This window comes from Carlito syrichta, unplaced genomic scaffold (assembly GCF_000164805.1).
Source record: "Carlito syrichta isolate Samal-C Ts95f unplaced genomic scaffold, Tarsius_syrichta-2.0.1 Scaffold289177, whole genome shotgun sequence".
Taxonomy (NCBI): domain Eukaryota; kingdom Metazoa; phylum Chordata; class Mammalia; order Primates; family Tarsiidae; genus Carlito; species Carlito syrichta.
The window spans coordinates 153,779-178,796 of record NW_007233273.1 but is presented as its reverse complement, the minus strand read 5'-3'; the positions used below and the strand labels follow the sequence as shown (position 1 = coordinate 178,796).

Below are 25,018 nucleotides of genomic sequence, written 5' to 3'. Positions count from 1 at the left end.
TCCTTCTCTTCCTTTTTTTTGAGTCAGGGTCTCCCTCTGTCACCCATGCCAGAGTGCAGTGGCACGATCACAGCTCACTGCAGCCATGACCTCCCGGGCTCAGGTGATTCTTCCATCTCAGCCTCCCAAGTAGCTGGAACTACAGGCATGCCTTACCATGCCTGGCTAATTTTTTTTTGGTAGAGATGAGGTCTTGCTATGTTGCCCAGGCTGGTCTCAAACATCTTCCTGCCTTGGCCTCCCAAAGTGTTGGGATTACAAGTGTGAGCCACTGCACCCAGTCTCTAATCACACTTCATTCTGTGCTGTACTCCCCCCACCACATCCTGATCCAGCAATTAACAACCTTCTTCCTTTTCCTTGTATAGATCAAGGTCCTTGCTACCCCGGGGCTTTTGCACTTGTTTTTCCTGTTCCCCCAGACTTCCTCATGGCTACCCCTTCTCAGCATCTGGTGTCAGGTCTCTTCCTCATCAGGAGACCTTCTCCGACCACCAGCCACTTTCCTGCAGAGCCCTTCACACTCCAGCACATGCCACATTTTGCTGTCTTTTTTATTTTTCGAGTCAGGGTCTTACTCTGTTGCCCAGGCTGGAGTGCAGTGGCACAATCACAGCTCACTGCAGCCCTGACCTCCTGGGCTCACGTGATCCTCCTGACTCAGTCTCCAAGTAGCTGGGACTATAGGCGTGTGTCACCATGCCTAGCTAATTTATTTTATTTCTGAGAGACAGGGTCTCCCTGTGCTGTCCATGCTGGTCTCAAACTCCTGGGCTCAAGTGATCCTCCTGCCTCAGCTTCCCAAAGTGCTGGGATTACAAGCATGTGCCACCGTGCCTGGCACATTTTGCTCTCTTTTCGCACTTTCTCTCTGTGCCTAACCTGTTGACTTGCTTGTTTACCTGTCTATGTCATGTCTCCACCCAGGAGACGTAAAGCCAAGGACAGCAAGAGCCTCACCTGACCTGTGTGCCAGGGCACCTGCGGCTCCTGGCAGACTGGATTCAGCAGCATCCAGTCAATGTTTATGAAAAGAAATGAAGGAAGGAATGAATGAAAGGTGAGCACAAGGATGCAGTCCCTGACCCCACAGTGCGGCCCACTTTATTATGAGAAGAGCAACTCAACCAATTAGTATAAATAAGGCCTGAGCTCGACAGGGGAGAGGCTAGGGAGTAGACACACAGAGGGAGGACCTGTGAGGATGCAGGGAGAGGTTAGACATCTGCAAGTCCCAAAGAGAGGCTGCAGGAGAACCCAGCCCCGCGGACTTCCAGCCTCCAGAACTGTGAGATGGTCATTGTCTGTAGTTTAAGCCACCCGGTCTGTGGTCCTTTGTGATGGCCATCCCAGCAAACTAATGCAGGCTGCTTAATTAGAAGACAGGTGAACAGGCTGCGTGACTGGCTCACACCTGTAACTCCATCACTTTGGGAGGCCAAGGTGGTAAGATCTCTTGAGCCCAGGAGTTCAAGACCAGCCTGGGCAACATAGTGAGACCTCACTGCTAATACATACAGACATACAAAAACTAGCCAGATGTAGAGGCATGTGCCTGAAGTCCCAGTTACTAGAGAGGCTGAGGAGGAAGGATAGCCTGAGCCCAGGAAGTCGAGGCTGCAGTGAGTCATAATTGTGGCACTGCATTCTAGCCTGGGCAAAGAGTGAGACTCTGATTTAAAAAAAAAAAAAAAAAAGGCAAAGACCCTCCCTGTTCCATGCCAGGTGGGGCTGCTGGTGAATCTGCCTAGAGAATGTAGCCTGGTTTGGGGGACCAGTATGGCTTTCTATCCCCTCTGTTTTGTGAACCTGATACATGTAGGTCATTTACCCAACCTGCTCCCAGAGCCTAGATCTGGCCTAATCACGAGGCCGGACAGCAAGAGGAGCAGGTTCATAGCCCGGAAGCCAGGACAAACGTGGGACTGCGGGTATGCTCCTGGTCATCATGTGGTGATGACACATGACCCAGCTCATGCGGGGTGGCCATCACATCAGCAGTGACTCCCTCCAAGTGGGGGAACCGCAAGAAGCTGAGAGAAGACACGGATCTTCAAAAGGAAAGATCTTTACATACTGACTGCCATTTGATTGTCCACAATGCCTGGTATGAACCTGTGTCTACAGAGGAGGAAACTGAGGCTGGGACAGGGTGTGAGGCTCACCTGCAGCCATGCAGTAAGGTGAGACCGAGACCGTTGTCTCTCTGAATTGCAAGTCTGCGTACTAATTCTCTGAATTGGAAGCGGCATTCGTTGATCACGGATGTGGGGATGTCAGGATGTTCCCAGGCCCAACACAGGGAAGAAGGATGAGGAGGAAACTTACAAGGGGTTCCTGAAGGTCATGTCTGTGTTGTTGGTGATCTCGATTGCCACGGTCTGAGAGCCTTCGATGTCCTCCACTACGTCTTCCCACGGATCCTCCTCGTGGATGCCCAGGAACTTCCGGGGTTCCCTGAGATTGGAGGGAGACGGAGCTCTGAATTTCAGCTATCAGAAATTTCTGTCCAATTTTTTTTTTATTTGCAGAGCAAGACTACTAGGATCTAGCTCTTTTGGGAGTACCAAGGTTTAAATATAAACCATATCTAGTGTCTAGACCCCGCTACTCAGGAGGTAGGAGGACTGCCTGAGCCCAGTAGGTCGAGCTGTGGTAGCCGTGACTGTGCCACTGCATTCCAGCCTGGGCAACAGAGTGAGACCCCAACACACCCTCGGAAGCTCACCAGGATGTACTTATGGAACACTTGTTATGGGCTGGGCACCAGGCTTACTTACATGCCTTCATTGAGCACTCACTACTGCCCTTGGCACACACATCACCATTATTCCCATCTTACAGGAGAGAAAGTGATGGCCAGAAAGGTCTGGCAAGCTGGCCAAGGTCTCAGAGCCAGTAATGGAGGTGGAATTGCTCAAATCCAGGGAAATCCTCCACTAACCTGACATCCTGTTGCTTCCACTTCCGCCTGACTGAGGCCAGGCAGGGGGCCAACTGTCCAGAGGCTCCTACCTTCATTCAAGCCTCCGTCCTCTCACTCGAGTGATGGTAACGAGCATCTCCTGGGCTCCCCATGTCTCTTCCTACCTGTCTAGTCTGGGGACCACACAGGAGCCAGCACGGGCATTTGAAAAGTTGACGAAGATAAGCTACTCTGCAGTTCAGTGGTGGCTTCCTACTATACCTAGGATAAAATTCCAACTCCAAGCTGGGTACAGTGGCTTATGACTAGAATCCCAGCACTCTGGGAGGCTGAGGTGGGAGGACTGCTTGAGCCCAGGAGTTTGAGACTAGCCTGGACAACATAGCAAGATCTTGTCTCCACACACACACACACACACACACACACACACAAAATCAGCCAGGTATAATGGTGTCCGCCTGTAGTCCCAGTTACTTGGGAGGCTGAGGCGGGAGTATCGCCTGAGCCCAGGAGGTCAAGGCTATGGCGAGCCATGCTTGTGCCACTGCCCTCCAGCCAGCCTGGGCAACAGAGTAAGACCCTGACTCAAAAATATTAAAAAATTCCGACTCCCTGTTAGATTCCCTCACCAGGTCCTGCTCACATTACTGTGGCAGGATGAATACTGGTTCCCAAGGATGTCCACGTCCTAATCCCCAGAGCCAGTGAACATGTCACCTCACACGGCAAGACGGACCCTGCAGATGAGGTTAAGTCAAGGATCTAGAGATGGGGAGAGGATTCTGGGTATCTAGGTGGGCTCAATGAGATCACTTGTGTCCTTCCTCACAAGAGGGAGGCAGGAGGTCAGAGTATGGAGGAGTAGGAGGCGGGAGGACAGAGCAGGAGGCTGGAGGAGGGCCACCAGCTAGGGGACACAAGGCAGCCTCCAGAAGCTGAAGACGGCAAGGGACAGCATCTCCCATGGACCCTCCACAGGAACCAGCTCTGTTAGTGACGGGAAACCCACTAGCGTCTGTCCATATCACCACAACCCTTAAAGAAGGGTTGAAGATTTGAAAATAGCACTCATGGAGCCATAAGTCTTGTGATTTATATAACTTTTACGTGTTGTAACTGCTAATCAACAGTATGTTGTAGTAAATAATGTCTTACTTTGTAATAGGCTCTGCTAACCCCCTTACTCTATGGCAAGCTCAATCAACTCCTCAGTGGGGTGTGACTGATAACACCATGAGCTACCTTTCAGTAGCTGAAGCCAGGAAATGTGGACCATGAAAACGTTACTGCCGGGCTCGGCGGCTCAGCCTGTAATCCTGCGCCTTTGGGAGGCTGAGGGGAGTGGATTGCCTGAGACCGTGGGTTCGAGACCTGCCTGGGCAACTTGGCGAGACCTCATCTCTACAATAAATAAAAAAAATGAGCCGGGCATGGTAGTATGCGCCTGTAGTTCCAGCTACTTGGAAGGCTGAGGTGGAAGGATCGGCGGAGCCCAGCAGGTTGAGGCTGTGGTGGCCGGGAGCGGCCACTGTACTCCAGTCTGGGCGACAGAGTGAGACTCCAACTCAAAAAAAAATTTTTAAAAATGCCCATAACTTTAAGTTCTACACGATACTCTGTTAGTCATGTAGTCAATGTATAGATAGCAGCAAGCCTAAATTTATAAAAATGGACTGAGGAACTTAAGAGGCAAGCAGATTGGATCCAGAAATAACAGGAGCCAGGTTGTATCTCCCTAAATTCTGAATTCAGAAATAAACTTCTTTCTGTCAGTTCCCTGCCTCTCGATTTTCTGGTGTTGAGAGATAGCAGCCGAGTACATACTCAGACCGTGACACTAGCACTTTGGTTTTGGTCCCTAAGGCTCATTGCAGAATTCTGACTTCCAGGAACTATAAGATGTTAAATCTGTGGGCTTTTTCTTTTTTGTCACTAAGTTCGTGGTACTCTCTTACAGCAGCCATGGGAAACAAGTACAGTGTCTGAGCTCCCTGCTTCTACCCCTTTCTTATCCCCACCTCTGGATTTGACACATGCTGTCCCCACAGAGATCCTTGGCTCCCGGGCAGAGAGTGTTTGGTTACCTCTTAACTCATTCAGATCCTTGCTCTAGTGGGAGTCCTTGGAAGGTCTGACCTGGACACCTAGCTTAAATAGCCCCACCTGGATCTCTCTGCTAACCCTGTCTTACGGGTTGAGCCACGTCCCCCCACTACCAAATTCCTATAGAGGTCCTAACTCCTACATCTCAGAACATGGCCTTATTTGGATACAGGGTCTTTATGGAAGCAACCAAGTCAAAATGAGGCCATTAAGCTGGACCTTAGGCCAGTATGACCAGTGTCCTTATGAAGAGGGAAAATTTGGAAACAGACACAGAGAGGAAAGACACAGAGAAGATGTGGTCTCCAAGCTAAGGGGAGGCGCCTGGAAGCAGCTCCCTCCCAGCCCTCAGGAAGAGTCAGCCCTGATGATGGCCTGATCTGCACTCTGAGCTCTGCAACTGGGAGACAATCAATCTCCATTGTTCAAGCTACCCAGTCGGTGGCACATTGGTATAGCAGCCCTGGCAAGCTAATGCACCCTGCTTCGTTCCTCTTCAGAAAACTGCTCCCTCCCTGTCACTGCTGCGTTGATCTCCCCTGCAGAAACCCAAGCTCAGGCAAGGAGAATCTGTCCGTTGTGGTGAAGCCCTCGAGCCTGACACAGAGAAAGTTCTCCAACAAAGACTGACAGCATGGATGCAGGGCTCAGAGTGACTGGCCTTCTACCCACCTGGCCACGCTCCTCATCTCTCTGAGGATCTTCTCCTTGTTCCTCCTGACGTTCTTCTTGGAGACTTCCAGGAGTGACATCACCAAGTCTAGGGTGTAGCTGTCAGTGAGTCTGAAAGTGCTGTACCTGTCACTCCAGGCCTGGATTTCATCTGAAACGTAATTAAACCAATAAGGAAAATGCATTGTGAGTTTGGACAATTCATTCTACCGATTTGGCTATGCCAGGGGGTGGGAAACTACAGGTTTGGACTAAATCCGGCCGGCCCACCACCTGGCTCTGTAAATAAAGTTTGATTGGAGGTTGGGTGCAGTGGCTCACGCCTGTAATCCCAGCACTTTAGGAGGCTGAGGAGGGAAGACCTCTTGAGGCCAGGAGTTCAAGACTAGCCCGGGCAACATAGTGAGACCTCATCTCTATAAAAAATAAACAAAACTAGTTGGGTATAGTGGCATGTACCTGTAGTACCAGCTATTTGGGAGGCTGAGGAGGGAGGATTGCCTGAGCTCAGGGGGTCAAGGCTGTGGTGAGCCTTGATTGAGCCGCTGCACTCCAGCTTGGGCAACAGAGTGAGATCCCAACTCAAGAACAATAATAAAGTTTGATTGGATCATTGGGTTATGAACATATCTATATTTTTATGCTCTATGCCCCCACCTGCATGATGCCTACAGGAGGAATCTGTCTTATTCTCCATTCTAGCCCGCACTGCCAAGAACAATGGCTGACACAATGTAGGTGACCAATCCGTGTTTGTTAAATGAGGGAAGACAGAGGTGTTCTATCCCCTAAGGGGACCCTCATTCCAGGAGCATGATGGTCAGAGGTCCATGGACTTGGTGTGGGAAGCTGTAGGATTAGCCCTGGAGGACCACCCCTTCTGGATGATGGAGGTGGGATGCCCGGAGGAAGGGAATGGATATTCAGGTAGGACAAGCATGTCCCAGAGAGGTGGCAATATGAATGAGCAACCAACACGGAGCACAGCACTCTGAGGCTGAAGGCTGGGCAGGATGACTCAACCATCAACAGTGGGTGGGTAGGCAAGATGTCCCCAGGGCACATCGTAGCTCCATCCGGCCTGGCGGCCCTGCACCCTGCTCCTGCCTCTGCACCTACCTCCACAGGCTTGTGTGTTGAACAGGGGAAAATGCATCACGACAGGGCCGGTTTCCCCTTTCAGGATGTAGCAGTCAGCGGGGGCCCTGGACCACTCCTCCAGCTCAGCCTCTTCCACTGAGGGGAAGGGGATCTTGTGGTGGCAGCAGTAGTCCGCGGTAGCCCTGAGGGTCTGAGAAGGAGGCAATGGGACCTGTCTCAAGGATGGTCCAGAATAACCCTGGAGCCTGGAGGTCCATTGGAACCTCAGCTGAGAGCCCAGACACACGGCAGAGTCGGACTCAGCTTGGACGTGGGCGACACTTTCTCTACGGGACTAGGCACCCCCGCCGCCGCCCACTCCCACTCCCCAGCCCAGTTGGAGACAACGGCCATAGTGTCCACAAGGTTTGAGAGTAACCTTAGGGGCTGGGGACTTGGAGGGTGAGGAAAAGGGTGCCAAGCTGGTTTAAATTCCAGCACTGCTTCTAAGAGCTGTGTGGCACAAGCCATCTCATCACCTCTGCAAAGGGGACACAGCGGACAAGTTAGATGTTCTCTGAACCTGCTGTCTGATCAAAATATAACGTCAGCCACGTAGGTACTCTCCAAGCATCTAGTCACTGCATTTGAAGAACGCAAAACAGGCAAGATTAACTTTAAAAATAAATTTTAGGCTGGGTGCAGTGGCTCATGCCTGTAATCCCAGCACTTTGGGAGGCCAAGGTGGGAGAACTGCTTGAACCCAGGAGTTTGAGACCAGCCTGGGCAATATAGTGAGACCTCACCGCTACAAAAAATAGAAAAGGTTCTGCTTACTAAGCAGGGAGGATAAAATAAATGCGTTCCATGTTCTGCACACAAATGCAGAATCTGTACAACCACATGACTTCACAGTGGTGATCTCAAAAAAGAATTTCTCCTTTATTTTTTTCTTACAGTTCATGTAAGCATACTTTAAGTCTGGAAGCTTCTGGAGTCTAGGAAAGATGCAATAACAAGGTTTTCCCTACTTCACGTGCTTTTTTTTCTTATATATTCAAAGGTGGCTTATTTGTACAGATCAGTGATATTACAGCTAAAAATCATTCATTAGCAAAAGGAGAAGCAGTCTCAACCTCACCAAGAAACCAGAAGTGTTTCTTAGTATTTTATATTGAATCGACTATCTGACTCTAACACCTTTCTACATATGAAGCATAAGTATTGTGAAGGTTCCTCACAGTTGCATGATAGAAAAATTCAGTATGTCCCAGGAACTTTATTTGTTTGTTTATTTAATTTATAGTCTGGGTCTCACTCTACTGCCCAGGCTGGAGTGCAGTGGCACAATCACAGCTCATTGTGGCCTCAACCTCCTGGGCTCAGTGATCCGAGTAGCTGAGACTACAGGTACATGCCACCACACCTGGATAGTTTTTGTGTGTGTGGATTTTTTGTAGAGGTGGGGGTTTCCCTATGTTGCCCAGGCTGGTCTGAAACTCCTGGGCTCCAGTGATCCTCCTGCCTCAGACTCTCAAAGTGATGGGATTATAGGCATGAGTCACTGTGCCTGGCTATATGTGTATATATCTTTAAAGAAAGTATTTATCAGCCCATACTAAGTGGCAAGTACTGTGCTAAGAACTTTACAAGTATTAACAAGTACTATTAATCTGCATAACAACTCCCAAGAGAAGCTATCATTAGCTTTATTTTACAGTTGAGGAAACCAAGGTACACATTAGTTAAGTAAGTCGCAATAGGCCACACAGCTGGTGAGAGGCAGAACTGGGGTATGAAGCCAGGTCAGCAACTGTGAAGGCATAGTCTGTATCAAGGACAAATGTACCCATGTTTCTACTTACTTGGTAAACTTTTTTTTTTTTTTAGTCAGAGTCTTACTCTGCTGCCCAGGTTGTGGTGCAGTGGCAAGACCATGGCTACCACAGTCTCAACCTCCTGGGCTCAGGCAATCTTACCACCTTGGCTTTCCAAGTAGCTGAGGCTACAGACATGCGCCACCATGGCCGGCTGATTTTTTGATTTATTGTAGAGACGAGGTCTCGCCAAGTTGCCCAGGGTGGTCTCGAATCCCTGGGCTCAGGCAATCCTCTCACCTCAGCCTCCCAAAGTGCTGGGATGACAGGTGTGAACTACTGTGCCTGGTGCTAATGCTTATTGAGAACCACTGTTTGCCAGACCCCAGGAGGCCCAGACGAGTAGGAAGAAACCCCCCTCGGGGCTGGAGGCCTGCACATCTGGGGAGGAGGCACACAGGTGAGGAGTTATCCTGTTACAGGCCAAACTGGTAGGGGTGGGCAGGCAGGGCCCAGAAAGGGGCAGAGCCATCTGCCAGGAAGGGGATCCAGGACAGTCTGGGTTGGTTTTGGAAGATTTGGCCCAAAGAGCCTCCCAAGACCCTGCTCTTTCTACCTCCTTACTGGGTGTGGCCTAACTGTGGGTTCTCCAGGAGCTGTGGGTGAGGATACCTTGCTTTCCCAACCCCCAGCCCGCATCCACCCAGGCTCACCCCAGGGACCCCTCTCGGTTACCTCGAAAGGGTCCCCGGCGCTGAAGTCGAAGGAGAGGATGAGCTGAACCTCCCGCGTGGGGGGCAGAACAAGCGGGTAGGGGGTGTTGATGGCAAAGCCCGCGTCCACCAGGTGGAGGAGCTCCCGGCTGCACATCCCCTTGTCCTGGATGGCACCTTCGGGGTAGGGAAGGGAGCCGGTGAGTCACTTCCTGTGACTGAAAGCCAGACTTGTACACAAGGGGGGAACAGTGGAAAGAACAGTGGTTGTCAGCAGTGGTGAGGCTGCCCGTTATGGGGAGTCTAGCGTCCCCTCCCCCAGATTCATGTTGAAGTCCTAATTCCTAGTGCCTCAGAGTGACTGTATTTGGAAACAGATCTTTATTTATTTTTGAGTTGGGGGTCTCTGGCATGCAGGCAGGAGTGCAGTGGTACGATCACAGCTCACTGCAGTCTCCATCTCCTGGGCTCAGGTCATCCTCCCACCTCAGTCTCCCGAGAAGCTGGGAATACAGGCATGCACCACCACACCTGGCTAATTTTTCATATTAAAATATTTATTTATTTATTTATTGTAGAGATAGGGTCTCGCTATGTTGTCCAAGCTGGTCTAGAACTCCTGAGTTCAAGTGATCCTCTTACCCCAGCCTCCCAAAGTGCTGGGATTACAGGTGTGAGCCATCACACAGTCCTGGAAATGGATCTTTAAAGAGATAACTAAGGTAAAATAGGGTCTTAGGGTGGGTGCCCATTAAAGATGACTGGTGTCCTTTTTTTTTGAAAAGGAGTCTCACTCTGCCACCCAGGCTGGAGCGCAGTAGCATGCTCATGGCCACCACAGCCTCATCGTACTGGGCTCAGGTGATTCTTCTGCCTTAGTCTTTCAGGTAGCTTGAACTACAGGCATGAACCACTATGCTTGGCTAATTTTTAGATTTACTGTAGAGACAAGGTCTCACCAAGTTGCCTAAGCTGGTCTTGAACCCATGGGCTCAGGCAATTCTCTCACCACTGCACCTGGTGATGACTGATGTCCTTCTAAGAAGAGATTAGGACCCAGATACACACAAAGGGATGACCATGTGAGGACACAGCGGAATGGTGGTCATCTGTAACCACCAAGAGAGGCTTTACAAGGAACCAACCCCACTGACATCTTGACTTTGGACTTCTAACATCTAGAACTATGAGAAAAGAAATATCTGTTGTTTATGCCACCCAGTCTTTGGTCTTTTGTTAGGACAGCCCTGGCAGGGCCTAACACAGTGCCTGTGGGAATGGCGTCTCTCATATATTGCTGCTGGGAAAGCAACTTCATCTAACTGCTTTGGAGAGAAAGTTGATGTTGATGCTAAAACACTCATCCCCAGCATCATGACTCCACACCTGACGGTGTATGCTGAGGCCATTAAGATCGCCAGACAAGGCCAGGCATGGTGGCTCATGCCCATAATCCCAGCACTTTGGGAGGCCAAGGTAGGAGGATTGATTAAGCCCAGGGGTTCAGGATCAGCCTGGGCAACATAGTGAGACCTTATCTCTACAAAATATAAAAAAATTATACTGGTATGGTGGTATACGCCTATAGTCCCAATTACTTGGGAAGCTGAGGTGGAAGGATTGACTGAGCCTAGGAGGTTGAGGCTGTGGTGAGCCATGACAGTGCCTCTGCACTCTAGCCTGGGCAACAGAATGAGACCCTGACGCCTCAAAAAAGATCAATAGATGAGTGTCATTGTGCTCAGAGCTGAAGCCCCTGTGCCCTACAGGAAGTGCCCAAGGAGACGTGAGTGGGGACTGACATCTGGCCGGGATTCCCTTCCCAGGTCACAGCACATTTTGGAACTCATCCTTTCAGGGATGCCCTGTTTTCCGATTCACACAAGGGCAACAGGAAACCAAGGTGCACATTAGTTAACAGTTGTATCAGGCCACAAAGCTGGTTAGTGGCCGAGTTGGGGTATGAAATCAGGTGTAATCAACCCAAAAGGCTACCCCAAACACAGAGTGCTCACTGTAGTGTCATAAAACAGTGGAATATGGAAGATGTGCAGAGATTGGCATGGCCTTGGGAGAGGATTGGCATCAGCCACAGTCACTGAGGTTTATGGACGTTATTGAGTGGTCTTAGTGAGGGTACCCAAGAGGCGGATGCCAATTTCACACAAATGATTGGGGTCAGTCCCACGAGAGGAAAATCTATACAAGTGGTGTGTTTTTTGTTTGTTTTGAGTTGGGGTCTCATTTGGTTGCCACTGGAGTGCAGTGCCACTGGAGTGCAGTGGCACAATCCTGGCTCATGGCAGCCTTGACTTCCTGGGCTCAGGCGATCCTTCCGTCTCAGCCTCCCAAGTAGCTGGAACTACAGACACGTGCCACCTGCTTATTTATTTTTATTTTGTGTAGAGACAATGGTCTTGCGATGTGGTCCAGGCTGGTCTCAAACTCCGGGCTCAAGCAATCATCCCATTTCAGCCTCCCAAAGTAGTGGGACTACAGGTGTGAGTCACTGTGCACGACCACAAGTGCTTTTTAAGACCAGCTCCCAGGGCAAATAATTTGGGTATTTTGCATTTTTTTCAGAGGCAGAGAAAACCCCTGACTTTTCAGGGCCTGGGCGTTTCATGATGCCTTGAACTCATGCCAACAAGGCCACACACCTTTTACTATGAGCCACAGCCAAAGTGAATGATCCTCCATTCAGACCCTCGGGTGCCTTGTTGACCAGTTCCCAAGACTCTGGTGAAGGGACTGGGCTGAGAGCGTTTTTTTGTGTCTCCTCACCCCTCATCCCCATTGGTGGATGGACCAGGGTGATGGGGGAGGAGCCTTCTCACCATGTTTGTACAGGAAGTTGTAAACGGTGCCCCATTCCCACTTCCAACAGCACACTCCAGTTTTATTCAGAAAATCTAGAAAGTCCTTGGGTGAGTCTAGAGGGAGAAGCCGAGAGAGCCAAGGTGAGTGCGGCAGACTGAATTGTGTCCCCCCACCACACTCCTGTGTTGAAGCCCTGACCCTCAACATGACTGCATTTGGAGACGGGGCCTTTGAGGAGGTCATGAAGGCCACATGAAGCCATGAAGGCGAGGCTCTCATCCCATAGGACACTCATCCTTCCAAGAAGAGGAAGAGACACTGGGAGTCTGCATGTCTACAGGAAAGGCCACCATGGATTCAGTGAGAAGGGGGCCATCCATCTGCAAGACATGGAGAGGCCAACTCCCTGGCACCTTGTTCTTGGACCTCCAGCCTAACGAGAACTGTGAGAAAATAAGTCTGCTGTTGAAGCCACCCAGCCTGTGGCCTTTTGTTACCAGCCTGAGCTGACCAATATGGGGTCATTAGGTCAGGAAAAGGTGTTTGGGCCAGATGGATGGGTGGGTGGATGGGTGGGTGGGTAGATGGATGGATGGATGGGTGGGTGAGTGGATGGGTGAGTGGGTGGATGGGTAGCTGGTTGGATGGATGGGTGGGTGGATAGAGGCATAGGTGGGTGGGTGGGTAGATGGATGGAGCAAACGGATGGATGGGGGTGGGACATCTGGTCACCCCCTATAGCTGCCACCTGCATGACTGGCCCACAAGGGTGCGGGTGAGTGAGAAGAGGGAGAAGGCTGGTGGCATTGCACTTACCACTGATCACACTCATCGTATAGTACATGGCACTTTCTCGTCGTGTGAAGCAATATACCAGGTACTCCAGGAACCGCCCCTGCTCTTCTGGGGAAAACTTGTTCCAATTCTGGAGCACCTCAGCTAGCCAGGTGTGCTCTGGCTCACTGTCTTTACCTGCCCCAAGAAACCAGGTGGTCTCAGGTAGCATCTGTGTCCCCTGCCAAGAACCACCCGCAGACCCTGTCCCATCCTGTGACACCCAGTAGCTCCCCTTGTGCTGATGCCTTTTCCAGGTAACCTTCTGTCCCCTTGCCCGGTGATGACCCCAATGCCACCTCACTGTCCCCTACTTTCCAGTCTTCTGTCTCCTTTGCCTGTTTCTCTGCCTCTACCTACCCCTTACATGCTGATCTTGGGGTTCGCTTCTGTGCTCTCTCCTCTTCTACTTTCCTTTTTTTTTTTGAGTCGGGGTCTCACTCTGTTGCCCAGGCTGGAGTGCAGTAGCACGCTCATGGCCACCGCAGCCTCAACCTGCTGGGCTCAGGTGATCCTTCTGCCTCACCCTTCCAAGTGCTGGAACCACAGTCTTCTGATTTATTGTAGAGATGAGATCTTACCATGTTGCCCAGGCTGGTCTCAAACCCACAGGCTCAGGCAATCCTCTCACCTTGGCCTCCCAAAGTGCTGGGATCACAGGCCTGAGCCACTGCACTTGGCCTCCTCCTCTACTTTTATCCACAACCACGTATTAGATGCTCAACTCTCTCACAGCCAGAAAATGACTCTGCTCACATTTACCAGGCATTTATCAAATACCAGGCCCACCTCTGAGCATTTTCCATGAATTCTATCCTTCAACCTTCCTGTAAGGAGGAACCTGGGATCATCCCCATTATACTGATGAGGAATACAGAGGCACAGAGAGGTGAAGTCACTTGCCCAAGGTCACACAGCTAGGAAGTGGTATAGCTGGGATGCCGCTCTATCCTGGAGGGATGTCCTGTAGCAACCAGCAGTAATCCTGTTCCCAAACATGGTCAGCTCACACCATGCCCTAAACCAAATATGAATTAGTTAACGGCACTTACAAATAGTCAGATTTTGCTGTAATCCCAGTACTCTGGGAGGCTGAGGTGGGAGGATTGCTGGAGCCCAGAAGTTTGAGACCAACCTGGGCAACAGAGTAAGACCTCATCTCTACAGAAAAAAATAAAAATAAAATTAACTGGGTGTGGTGGCACACTTCTTAAGCTACTCAGGAAGCTGAGGTCGGAGGATTGCCTGAGACCAGGAGGTTGAGGCTGCCCCTGAACTCCATTGAAAGAGTAAGACCCAGACTCCAAAAAAAAAAAAAAGAAAAGAAAAAAAAAAAAGAGGAAGATTTGTTTTGTACACTGGAGCCAGAGTGCTGGGTTCAAATGCCTGAACAGATGTTTATGAGCTGTGTGACCTTGGGCAAGTTACTCAACCTCTCTGTGCCTCAGTTTCATCACCTGAACAACAGGGCTATCATGAGTGCCTACATCACAGGGCAGTTGTAAAGACCAAATACAGCGTGTGTGAAAGATATGCAGAACAGTGCCTGGCACCAGTGGTACCCTTGCTCATGTTGTTACCGTCTAGAAGCAAGGGACTCTCCTTCCAAATGGCAACAGTCAGTTGGAGTAACTGACTGCCCCATTAGTTTTCCTCAGTCCCTTCCACTCCCTGTTGCCCCAGCCTTCTTCATTGAGTCGATTTACATTTCCTGTCTGGCCACTGTAGGCTGTCACTTTCCCCTGAGAGGGTGAAGGAGAAAAACAAGTCTTTTCCTTTCCATCTGCTGGGATCTCAGCCCTGCCTCCCCTGTCCTTCTCCCCCCACGCCTCCCCCGCCCCACACCAAGTTTCCCAGCATGCTCTGGTGCACAGACCACTCCTCCTCTCAGAGTCCAGCTTCTGCTGCACGGCCTGTAGCTGCTCCTGGGTGCTGCTGGCGCCCCCATCTCCTATGTAAGCCACCACCAGGTCCAGGAGAGCTTCTTCCACAGCTGTCCCTGCTCAGAGACAGAAACACTCACCCACGAGGGCATGTGAACACCATCACTGTCCCCCGCCCAAATCCCCTGGGGACCCTTGACCATGCCGTGCATCCTCACCCAGCCTGTGTGCTCCTTCCCGCAGTTCACGGAGGGGCCTCACCGCATGGGTGGTGCCTGAAAGTGGACGTTCTTCCCCACCCTTAGCCCATGGCTGACGTGTGTGGGGAGTGGGCCCGATTCCCTTGCTTCGGGCGGGATGCTTGGGATCAGGCTGAGACCTCACCCGAGACCCCACCTCTGCCTGGCTTCTCCTCCTGCCTCACTCCCTTCCGTTTGTTTCTGGGGAACACAACCCGAGACCGTGAGCACCTGCCCTCACCCCAAGCTGCAGCCATCGTGATCTGGGCAGGATTGTTTGAGCAGTTTATCCATCATCCCGGCATCGGTATGGTGGGTTTCCCACGAGGAGGTCTAGCTCTCACCTAGGATCCTGTCCTGACTTTGCCCCCCGTGTCCCCCCCATTAATGATGTAACCTCAAACACAGTTACTTCACTCCTCAGTTACTCCATCTGTCAAAGAGCGTCCTATGACCAACGTTCATAGCAGTACAATTCACAATAACCAAAAGGCAGAAACTATCCAAATATCCATCAACAGATGAATGGAGGAACAAAATATGGTAGATCCATACAATGAAACACTATTCAGCCATATAAGGGAATGAAATGTCAGTACCTGCTACAACATGGATGGGCCCTGAAAACATCATGCTTAGTGAAAGCAGTCAGACACACAAAGACAATCATGGCACAATTCCACTTATGCGAGGGTTTAGTCCCCTTGGGCTGCTGTAACAGAATACCATAGGCTGGATCGCTTATAAATAACAGAAATGTACTTCTCAAGTTGTGGAGGCTGCCAGGTTCAAGATCACGGTATCAGCAGATTCTGTGTCTGGTAAGGGCCTGCTCTCTAGTTCAGTACCTTCCTGCTGTGTCCTCACCTGACCGAAGGGACTAGTTAGCTCTCTCCATTCCTAATCATGAGGGCTCCACCCTCATGATCTAAGCAACTCCCAAAGTCCTATCTCTCTCTCTCCCTCTTTTTTTTGAATCAGGGTCTCCCTCTGTTGCCCAGGCTAGAGTGCAGTGGCACAATCATGGTTCATTGCAGCCTCGACCTCCTGGGCTTAGTTGATCCTCCTGCCTTGGCGTCCTGAGTAGCTGGGATTACAGGCACATGCCCCCATACTTAGCTCATTTCTTTTTTTTGGGTAGGGTAGAGGTCTCACTATGTTGCCCAGGCTGGTCTCAAACTCCTAGGCTCAAGCAATCCTCCAACCTTGGCCTCCTGAAGTGCTGGGATTACAGGCGTGAGACATAGTGACTGACCCCCTATCTCTTAATACCATCACCTTGGGGGTTCATATTTCAACATATGAATTTGGGGGAGCCATAAGCATTCAGTCCGCTGCATACGAGGTACCCAGAATAGGCAAATCCAGAGACAGAAAACAGAGTAAAAGTGACCAGGGGTTGCAGGAACAGGGAAGGACATCTTCTGCTTAACGAGTACGGTTTGTGTTGGAGGTGGTAAAAAGTTTGAGACAGCTAGCAGGTCCACAGAATAGTGAATATACTTAATGATACTAGACTATATGCTTACAGATAGTTAAAATGATCAGTGTTATGTAATATATATTTCACACAAAAGTAGTTTCCCGCCCATCACAGTTCAGGCTGCAAAAGACTTTCAAAGCCCTTTTGACCTGGGCTTTCCAGTCCACCAGAGATCTAATCCTAGGCCTCCACCCAACCTCAGTGACTGTTACCAGTTCCTTAAATGTGACAGCTTGTTCTTGCCTCTGGGCCTTTGTACATGCTATTTTTCTTGCATCACCCTCTTCTTTATCTGGGTGGCATTTGGGCTTTTGGCATACTTCTTCAGGGAATCCTGTCTTGACCTCCCTGACCAGGTGTGACCTCTTCCTGTGAACATTCTCACCACATATTAATAATCACAATAGGTAAAGTGTATTTGATGCTTGTTTGTGCCAAGTTTTAAGGGCATAAAAGTCCTATAGGCTTAACATTTATTGTCACATCACAACATGAATTTGGTCGAGTCCATTTCAGAGATGGGGAAACTAAGGTGTTCTGTATTAGGTTCCTGTTGCTGCTGAAACAGACAGCCACAAGCTTAGTGGTTTAAAAATGATGCAACTAGGGCTGGGTGCAGTGGCTCCCGCTTGTAACCTCAGCACTTTGGGAGGCTGTGGTGGAAGGATTGCATGAGACCAGGAATTCGAGGTCAGCAACTTGGTGAGACCCTCGTCCTTATTCCCTAAATATAACTATGTACATAGCACTTACATTGTATTAGGTATTCTAAGTTATGTCAGATGATTTAATAGTGCAGGCAAATACTACACCATTTTATATCAGGGACTTGAGTATCCTTGAGTCTTGGTATCCATGAGGTCCTGGATCGAATCCCCCACAGACACTAAGGGATAAGTGTATATAATAGATATAGTTTATTTTATATGTATAGTCTATTATTTACGATGGTAAATTATGTCCTAATATGTCTAATATGTACAATGTATAGTTTATATATCATTTATTTTATATTTTATTACATAAATAGTTTCAAGGAATTGGTGGAAGAATTTTCCTTTAGAATTTGCCTTGCTGGGTGCAGTGGCTCAGGGTTGTCATCCCCAGCACTTTGGGAGGCTAAGAGGAGAGGATTGCCTGAGCCATGAGGTTTGAGACCAGCCTGGGGAACATAGTGAGACACTGTCTCTACAATAAGTAAAGAAAAGTTAGCTGGGCATTGTAGCACACACCTGTAGTTCTGGCTACTTGGAAGGCTGAGGTGGAAGGATCGCTAGAGTCCAGCAGGTTGATGTTGGGATGGCCGTGAGTGTGCCACAGTACTCTAGCCTGGACGATGGAGTGAGTCTCCAACTCAAAAAAAAAAAAGAATTTGCCTTTCTTTGCCTTCTATCAACTCCCTAAACTGTATGCTATATAATACATAATAAAAATAATGCAACACAACTATGTATAATATACTATGATTATACAATATATCATATTAATAGTATATAAACTATAACTATAATATATGCATAATATAATCTATTCTCATACATAATAACAATATTTACATGTATTACATAATAACCATATATTATAGTTTTTTAACTACACATATGAGGGGGACCCAAAAAACCTGGAATTTATTTTTAAAAATTTATGTATTTATTCTTCCATGTTTAAACTTTAGTTACCTTCAAAGTACTCTCTATTTGATGCCATACACCTACTGAGACACTTTTTCCACTGCTCAAGCCAGTTTCTGAACTCGTCCACTTTGACCTGAGTGCTTCTGCTGTTTTTGTTTCACTTCTTCCACTTTGGCAAAACATTTCCCTTGGAGGACGTTTCTCATCCGGGAAACAAACAAACAAAAGCCCCTTGAGTGAGATTGGGTGAATAGGGAGGGTGGGGACAGTTTTGCCATTTCTGGTCAAAACTGCTGAGCACTCAGTGTGGTGTGGGTGGGTACACTCATAAATCATCCATTATGAAACGGGCAAATGTGCTGAAAGAATAAAAAAAAAAAAAAATGCACTGAAACCAAATGCACTGAAGCCAAATGCATCCTCTCATGACAACGCTGGCTGGTACACTGATGCCAATGGGTTCCTAGAACACTGACCTAGTGGAGGAAGCCTGTCCTAAAAGGGGCCTGCCCTCCAAAAGATAGTTCCTGTGTTTTGGGGGTTCCCCTTGTATATTTTCTATATCTGCATCTATATATATATGTATACGTGTGTGTATATGTGTACGACAGTGCAAAGGCCCTGAGGTATGGCTGAAGATCAGTGAGAAGGGGTGTGTTAAAGCAGAGTGTGTAAGGGGGACAGGGCAGGGTGCCACGGACTGGATGTCTGTGTGCCCCCCAAACTCATGCTGAAATCCTAACCCCCATGGGATGGTATTAGTAGAGGGGGCCTTTGGGAGGTGATCAGGTCATGAGGGAAATTGGTGCCCTTATTTTTTTTCCTTTTTTGAGTTGGGGTCTCACTCGGTTGTCCAGGCTGGAATGCAGTGGCACAACAACAACCATCCTTTGGTCTCAGCTTCCCAAAGTGCTAGGATGACAGGCACGAGCCATCACACCTGGCTGGAATTAGTGCCTTCAGAAAAAGAACTCCAGAGAGCTCTCTTGCCTTCTCTCTATCATGTGAGAAGAAGTTCGGGAATATTTACACCATAGAAACTGACCAACACTACAAATCAAAAACTTCCCCACAAGAGTCAGCTTAGCACACCCACTAGAGAAGCGAAACCAGACACATCCTACAACTTCAGTTAGCCATGTGGAGGCTGGAGATAGATTCTCCTTTCAGACTTGCCTCTAACCAAAGCCTTTAATGGCAAACCCCACCGTCAAAGAACAACGTTAGGCCAGGCATGGTGGCTCATGTCTGTCATCCCAGCCCTTAGAGAGGCAGAGGCGAGAGGATTGCCTGTGCCCAGGGGTTTGAGACCAGTCTGAGCAACTTGGCAAGACCTTGTCTCTACAACAAATCAAAAAATTAGCAAGGAGTCACAATGTGCACCTGTAGTTCCAATACTTGGAAGGTTGAGATGGAAGGATCATCTGAGCCCAGCAGGTTGAGGCTGCGGTGGCCATGATAGTACCATTGTGCTCTAGCCTCGGTGAAAGAGCAAGACCTCTAACTCAGAAAAATGAAAACAAAAACAAAAAAAAATTAAAGCCTCCCATGTGACAAGCAGTTGACTAACTGCAATCCAGAGGGCTCTTCCCAGAACCCAACCCTGCTGGTACTATGCTCTTAGACTCTCCAGAACTGAGAAATAAATCTCTGCTCTTCACAAGTCAGCCAGTCATCTGCGGTACTTTGTCTGAGCAGCCTTCACAACTAAGAGGTAGGGAGGCAGAAACAGATGAGGGTTGTGGTTCGGACCTACCTCCACTCTACACCCAACTGTCAGCCTGTGAGCCAGCAACAAAGCTCTGTTCACCATGCTTGCTTCTTCCTATGCACATGGTAGACCACATCTGCCAGCCTCTCCTGTAGTTAGGTTGGGGCTGTGAGACTGATCCTGGCCAATGGGATGTGGGTGGTGCGTGTTATTCCAGGCCTGCCCAGAATAGGTTCTCCAGCTCTCTCATGGAACAAACAAGGAGATCTTTTGTCGAGATGAGGAGCAAAAACATGTAAACAGCTTGGATATCTGAGTCCCCGCGTGGAGCGGAGTGGCCCTGGAGGAACACCCAACTCATATTGCCTTTTGGACAAGCAACATAGAAAGCCTTCGTGTCTTAAGTCATAGCAATTTGAGATTTCTTTGTTTGTGCAGTACAGCCTCTCCTGTCCTGAGGAATGCAGTCTATTCTCTCCATTCAGCATGTTTGACACTTTATTTTTGTTCTCTTTTACACTTCCTCCACGGTTCCAGGCTTTCCCCTTCATGACTCCTTGTCCATAGTTTTAGAAGGGATTTTTCTTTTCGATTTGCTAATTGTTCAGGCTGTTCCCACCTTCTACCTCTGACATTACTTGGAGCCTATACATACCCAGGGTGTAGCTGGTGACTGTGCACATGGGTACTATAGTCACAGTGTGTCCGTTTGGGCCCCAATTCTGCCACCTCCTGGCTGTGTGACCTTGGGCACATCACTGAGCCCATGTGCCTCTCAATTTCAACAGAAACAGTTGAGATAATAACAGTACTTTGTAGGGTGGTGATGAGCACCCAATAGCTGTTGAGCACCCAGCAGCTGACCGTGTAGAGTTCCTAGGACAATGACTGATTTTAAGCAAGTGTTCAGTTCACATTACCATTGGTGATCCATGACAACATGGGATGCCTACCTTCTGAGGATAGGCATTTCATTTTCAAATTTTCTTTCAGGCTCAATAACTGGGCTGCAAAAGAGCAGAGGCAGGGGAATGTTTATATGTACAATAAAGTCACTAGCTATAGTGTCAACTATTTTTAAAGCAAATACAGGTTACCTTCAGGGATATCTCTTTAACAGAAGTGGCAGTGATGAGTGGAAGTGGCTTTCAAGACGGATCTTGCACCTCTCTTTCAACTCTGTGCTCTGTGACCTCACATTGGTAACTTGAAATTGGCCCATAGTGGGAACATTTACACCACAGAAATTGGCAAACACTATAAATCAGGACTTTTCTTTTTTTCAGACAGCAAGCTTAGTACACCCACTAGAGAAGTGAAACTCAGACCCATCCCACAACTTTAGTTAGCTGTTTGGAGGGTGGAGATAGACAGATTCTCTTTTCTTAGACATGTCTTTAACTGACGTATGCTGAACACTTCTGTCAAAGAACATTAAAGGGCAAGACTTAGTACAGAGCCTGGAGCAGTAGGTGCCATGATATGTGTTAAGTAAATAATGAGTGCTTAAGGGTGTGAACATTTATTGATAATAAGAAGAATATTAACATTTGATGAAACAATCCTATGTGTCAGGCTTTGTTCTAAGCACTTTATATATGGGGGGAATCCCAAAAATGAAAATTATTTATAAAAAATTGTGTATTTATTTCTTACGTGTTTAAACTTCAGTAACCTTCAAAGTACGCTCCATTTGATGCAATACACCTACTGAGATGCTTTTTTCACTGCTCAGTTTCTGAACTTGTCAACGTTGAGCCCTTTTAGTGCTTCTGCTGGGTTTTGTTTTACCCCTTCCACACTGGCAAAACGTTTCCCTTTGAGGACTTTTTTTCACCCAGGAAAACAAAAAAGAAGTCACTTGGGGTGAGATTGGGTGAATAGGGAGGGTGGGGTGGGGGGGTCATGCTGTTTTTGGTCAAAAACTGCTGGACATTCAGTGCAGCATGGGCAGGTGCGCTCACAAATCACCCATAATGAAACAGGCAAATGCAGTGAAAGAATATTTTTAAAAAATCATTGAAGCCAAACGCAGCCTCTCCCAACAATGCTAGCTGGTACGCTGATGCCGACGGGTTCCTAGAACACCTACCTAATGGAGAAGCCTGTACCACAAGGGGCCCACCCTCCAAAAGATAATTCTGTTTTTTTGGGGGGGTTCCCCCTCATATATTGGGCCATTTAAGTCTCACATCTAATATATGAGATTGGGACTATATACTATTCTCTCCATTTTATGAAGGAGAAGTTAGATCAGAGAGCATTTAAGCAGCTTGCTAGGGTCACTGTAAGAGGCAGAGCTGGGACAGGGATCCAGGCAGACAGGCTTTGGATGTGAGCCGCTGCACTATTCCACTGCTGAATTGATCCCTGCATCTATACTCGCTGACCACTAATGTAGGCAAGTCATACTCTCTTCTTGTGACACAGAAGATCTCAGCAAAATGGAAGGGATAAAAGCACCAGCTTCTCAGGGCTACTGCAAGGTTTAAATGATAGAACAGATAGCAATTGCGAATATTTATCAAGTGCTTTTATCTAACAGGCACTGTCCTATGTACTTTAGAGCAGTGGTCCCCAACCTTTTTGGCATCAGGGATTGGTTTTGTGGAAGACAAAACCACATTCCCATTCACAGACCGGGGGCCGAGAGTGGATTTGTAATGATTCAAGCACATAATGCTTATTGTGTACTTTATTTCTATTATTATTATGCTATAATATATAATGAAATGATTATACAACTCACCATAAAAAAGAGATGGAAGGAGTAAATAAAATAATGGATGGAAGGAGTAAATAAAATAATGGGTGGGCCACGCACATACTAAAATGAGTGTCATATTCTGGCTTAAAGCCTGTCACCGGATGCAACTGTACAAATGAGTTACGTCAACTCACTTGCTACTCACTGATAGGGTTTTGACATGAGTCTGCAAGCAACTGATTTACTATGGTCTCTGTGCAGTCAAACCTCATGACTAATGTTAATCTGTATTTGCAGCCGCTCCCCACACTAGCATCACCACCTCAGCCCCACCTCAGACCGTCAGGCATTAGAGACTCATAAGGAGTGTGTAACCTATGTCCCTCACATGCGCAGTTCACAATAGGGTTCACGCTCCTATGAGAATCTAATGCCGCTGCTGATCTGACAGGAAGCAGAGCTTGGGTGGTAATGTGAGCGATAGGGAGGGAGTGGTTTTAAATACTGATGAAGCTTCAATTGCTTGCCTGCCACTCACTTCTTGCCATGAGGCCTGGTTCCTAACAGGTCACGAACAAGAACCAGTCTGTGGCCTGGGGCTTGGAGACCCCAGCTTTAGAGGAATTAACTCACTGGATCTCTGTAACTATTACTATTGTTATCACTCCCATGTTAAAGAGGCAGAAAACTGAGACACAGAGAGGTTAGGCAACTTTCTAGAAATCGCAGTGCCCACACATATCAGGTAACATTCCTTCCAAAGTGTTCTGTAATCTTAGTCGTTCTGCAGTAATCCTGGTTGCCCATAGGAAATGCTCAATAAATGGTAATAATTGTTAGGAAATGCAGTTGCTAGAACAATCACATACAGGTCTCTCCTCTGCCATGTGTACTTAATGTGAGTTTCCTTGCATAAAATAACTGGGCTTGGACCCTTCTGTTTTCCAAATACGTACCCAAAAGGTGTTTCCTAATGTCTTCAGTGTTGGCAAGAGCACTTCCCCATAAACCTGCCGAGAAAAATGTTAAACAGTGATTATGTACTCCGTCAAGTAACTATTAGGCTTGGTACTCAAAGCATCAACTGATGACAGAGCGCTGGGGGGAAGATCATTCTTGAAGTCAGTAAATAATTATGGCTGGGTGTTCATACCCATAATCCCAGCACTTTGGGAGGCTGAGGCGGGAAGACTGCTTGAGCCCAGGAGTTCGAGACCAGCCTGGGCAACAGAGTGAGACCTTGTCTCTACAAAAAATAAAAATGAAAACATTAGCCAGATGTGATAGCGGGAGCTTGTATTCCCAAGTACTTGGGAGGCTGATGTTGTAGGATCACCTGAGCCCAGGAGAACGAGGTTGCAGTGAGCAGTGATTGTGCCACTGCACTCCAGTCTGGGCAAGAGCGAAATTCTGACTCAAAAAAAAAAAAAAATTAAAATAAACAAACACACAGGCTGGGTGCAGTGGCTCACGCCTATAATCCCAGCACTTTGGGAGGCTGAGATGAGAGGATTGCCTGAGCCTACAGGTTTGAGACCAGCCTGGACAATTTGGCGAGACCTTATTTCTACAATAAATAAAAAATTAGCCGGGCATGGTGGCGTACGCCTGTAGTGCCAGCTACTTTGAAGGCTGAGGTGGAAGGATCGTCTGAACCCAGCAGGTTGAGGCTGTGATGGCCATGAGCATGGCGCTGTACTCCAGTCTGGGTGACAGAATGAGACTCCAACTCAAAAAAACAAAAAAACCCCACATATATATGAAGCAATTCTTGGACACCAGGAACTCTTCTAGTTGCTGGAATAGAGCAGTATACAAGACACAGAAGGTTCCCGTCCTTGGGAATGTCATCTGTGGGTGGAGCCAGCCAGAAACTGTAGATTGGCATTCCAAGCTTCCTTCCACATTGACCTGTCTCAGTACACAGGCAGGAAGGATGGTATTTCCCAGTCTGCCTTGCAGCTAGCGGGAGGTGAAGCTCTGACCCATGCAGATTGCTGGGGGAACTTCTGAAGAAGGCTTGCTATCCTGCTAAAGAGAAACAGTTTTCATCTGACACAGCAGCCATCCTGAGAAGTGCAGGAGTTCAGCACAAGGGTGACTGTCAACATGCTAAGGGTGTAGGAACAGAAACCCGAATACACCTGGGTCTTTATGCCTAATGCCGCACAGCTAATGCAGTGTTGTTGGCCGCCACGTTTTTTTTTTTTTGTAAGAAAATTCAACCCAAGGTCAGGCATGGTGGCTCACATTCATCATCCCAGCACTTTGGGAGGTGGAGGTGGGAGGATTGCTCAAGCCCAGGAGTTTGAGACCAGCCTTGACAACATAGTGAGACTGCGTCTCTACAAAAAATAATAATTAAAAAAGTTAGCTGAGGTGGTGGCAAATGTGCC

General features: G+C 48.3%; 1 protein-coding gene across 1 annotated transcript in view; it reads right to left on the bottom strand.

Moving 5' to 3' along the window:
• Nucleotides 1-25,018, bottom strand: part of PLA2G4C (phospholipase A2 group IVC) — a 40,247-nt gene that overhangs the window by 1,422 nt on the left and 13,807 nt on the right. The window contains exons 7-15 of the mRNA XM_021710478.1: nt 23,579-23,632; nt 20,869-20,922; nt 14,842-14,964; nt 12,948-13,103; nt 12,149-12,244; nt 9,334-9,488; nt 6,821-6,992; nt 5,702-5,852; nt 2,329-2,457 (exon numbers count right to left, since the gene is read on the bottom strand). Coding sequence (XP_021566153.1) covers nt 2,329-2,457; nt 5,702-5,852; nt 6,821-6,992; nt 9,334-9,488; nt 12,149-12,244; nt 12,948-13,103; nt 14,842-14,964; nt 20,869-20,922; nt 23,579-23,632 — 1,090 coding nt within the window. The remainder of the gene's footprint in view (nt 1-2,328; nt 2,458-5,701; nt 5,853-6,820; nt 6,993-9,333; nt 9,489-12,148; nt 12,245-12,947; nt 13,104-14,841; nt 14,965-20,868; nt 20,923-23,578; nt 23,633-25,018) is intronic.